General features: G+C 39.2%; 2 protein-coding genes across 3 annotated transcripts in view; one reads left to right on the top strand and one right to left on the bottom strand.

The window, feature by feature from the left end:
• LOC105910517 (glucagon receptor-like) overlaps positions 1 to 259 on the bottom strand; it is a 28,037-nt gene extending 27,778 nt beyond the window's left edge. Inside the window, exon 1 of one of the 2 annotated variants that reach the window (XM_012839243.3) lies at positions 68 to 259. The gene's annotated coding sequence lies outside the window, so the exon portion shown is untranslated. The remainder of the gene's footprint in view (positions 1 to 67) is intronic. The other variant, XM_031561476.2, reaches the window with a different exon arrangement.
• A 449-nt stretch (positions 260 to 708) lies between these two features.
• The window catches only part of cluap1 (clusterin associated protein 1), a 12,464-nt gene continuing 10,672 nt past the window's right edge, over positions 709 to 2,500 (top strand). The window contains exons 1-3 of the mRNA XM_031560889.2: positions 709 to 837; positions 1,416 to 1,466; positions 1,804 to 1,915. Of these exons, the coding sequence (XP_031416749.1) occupies positions 1,445 to 1,466; positions 1,804 to 1,915 (134 nt within the window). The 5' untranslated portion in view covers positions 709 to 837; positions 1,416 to 1,444. The remainder of the gene's footprint in view (positions 838 to 1,415; positions 1,467 to 1,803; positions 1,916 to 2,500) is intronic.

The raw sequence follows: 2,500 nt of genomic DNA, 5'->3' as shown, positions 1-2,500 counted from the left end.
TGGATTCAAGAACTGAAATACAATGGAAATAAAATGTGGAAAAAAATGAATCAATTACGTAGCCTACCTGCTCAGAATTCGTTAGACTCCAAATTCGTCAGTGAAGGCGAGACACGATTTTGTGTGATATGGATTTGCCAGGTTCTGTATGAAGTTCTGTGCCTGCCCCTGATTCTTGCCGCGCGCCACTTGTCCAAGACCTGCCGCCCCCTCCTCTGCACGTCACCTGTGGCTTATTTGAGCTATATCTCATACGCGCCGCTGTGTGTGTGTATGGGCCGAAACACACCAAACGCGTTTTTAAAAACGGGGGTCCTCAGTTTGGAAACAGTTGCCTTTAATTTCTCACTCATCTGTAGCGTTCTGAATTATTAGACAAAAAGTTAATGTCCTTTATCTTATTATGCCAGCTGCTGATGGAGCGTTGAAAAAGTAACAACCTACTATAGGGTAGGTTAACAATTATTAGGCTATATACCAATCCCTTTGCAGATACATCTCTAAATCGCTGTCCATATAATCTTTCAAATCACATAAATCACCGGAGTGACGTTGAAAACACTTTGTAACCAAATTCAATAGGCCCACAGTTCCATTAGGGTAAAAACCAACTGTGAATTGAAACTGTCATTCGTTACCATGTGCATCAGCGAGCGGAGGGAGAAAAGCGTTTTACCTTCCATGTCACAAAGTTTGTCTTAGTCCAGTATCCGTTAGAATTCGGCTGCCATAGAGACGACTGTAACAGGAGTCAACATTAGGCTAAGACCAGTGAACATACATGTAGCTAGCAAGATTGCTAGGCCATCTAGCTATATTCGTCTTATCCATTATTTTGTAAGTAGACATTATACATAATATTGATATGGTGGTTTTCTCTCTGCTTCTCGAGTAACAAGGTTAATGTTATACAAGTCGTTTTTGAACCGTGCATGTTTTGGCTTGGGTAAATTAGCTAGCATAGCTGATATTAGCATAAGCACCTATCCTAAATAGCTAACGTTACCGCTAGCAAGGATAACACAATTATAACGGTACTGTCCAAGTAACGAATGATAGTCTAACGTTGCTTACTGTTAGTTCCTTTATGATAGAAACATTTCTAAGCATGATCACATCGTATACTTAGGATATTTGTGTGTAATGTTAGCCTGCTATTTATTGTTGCAATGTTGATAGCTGTTATTTGCAATGTAAGTTATCATAGCAAGCAGAATTCTGCCCTTATTCTCATTCTCAACCTAGTTGTCATAGTAGTTGTCGTTACGCCAATGCCCCTCTATTCACCGTATTGTATTACCAGATGGTATTATTCAACATAGATAGCTGGATAACCACCTGTTTAGGTCAGCCACTGAGTTACAGCATTTTGATTATGGATGGATGATGTAACCCCCTACCCCTCCACCTTTTAGACAGCAAACTCCTTCGCTGTGATCACACCATGTCTTACAGGGATTTAAGAAGTGAGTAATGTTATTTGCTGTTATCCGTTGTGAAAACTGAATTACTTTACTTAAGTTTGTACAATTGTTTTGTAAGCCATAAATAGTATTTACAGGGTCAAATATTGCACATATAAGCCTCTTCATCATTTCATATGATCTTGTTTTAACAAAGCTATATCCTGTTCATCTCTTTTTGCCCTTTTGTTGTTAGTAAGATTATATTTGGCACATTGCTGCTCTTGACAGGCTATTCTGCTTGGTGTGTTTGTTTGTTTGTGTGTGTGTGTGTGTGTGTGTGTGTGTGTGTGTGTGTGTGTGTGTGTGTGTGTGTGTGTGTGTGTGTGTGTGTGTGTAGACTTCACTGAGATGACGCGGGCCCTTGGCTACCCACGCTTGATCTCAATGGAGAATTTCCGCACTCCCAACTTCCCCCTCGTGGCAGAGATCCTCATCTGGCTGGTGAAGAGGTGTGTGTGTGTCAGAGAGAGAGTGTGTGGGAGAGACGGAAATGGTCACAACAGCATGTAGTTCCACACATTAACCTTGTCAAGATATTTAGTGATATGATGAACTGAATATTTGGACTGAAACTGACTGTTGTCAATCAGTATGACAATGAAAAGAAATATAATGTCACAACATATTGCCCTGTAATAGCTGGTGGACTTCAAAGTCAGAAGATTGTAAACGGCATCCTGTTGACATCTCTAAATTATTCAGCTTTTAAAGAAATGTGACAATCTGTGATAAAAATTCAGGTTAAAAAAATGACTAAAATATGACTAAAATGCTTCAAGTGAATGGTTCAATTGAAGTTATATAAAAGAAGTGGTTCCCAAACTCATTTTAGGCCCTCCTTTGACAATGAAAAAACACCTTACTACCTGGAAAATGTAAAAATCTTGTTCTTCCTAAGACTTATCTGGAGTTAAAATAAACATACTATTTCTGCACTATACAGAAATGATTGTTTTGGGGGGGGGGGGGTTCATAATACTGTTAGATTTAGGCCTGAGTGTAACTTCACATATGATGTTGCAGTAAGATCAAAA

The sequence above is a fragment of the Clupea harengus genome, chromosome 23, assembly GCF_900700415.2.
Source record: "Clupea harengus chromosome 23, Ch_v2.0.2, whole genome shotgun sequence".
Classification (NCBI taxonomy): Eukaryota; Metazoa; Chordata; class Actinopteri; order Clupeiformes; family Clupeidae; genus Clupea; species Clupea harengus.
This window is presented reverse-complemented; position numbering and strand designations above follow the sequence as displayed.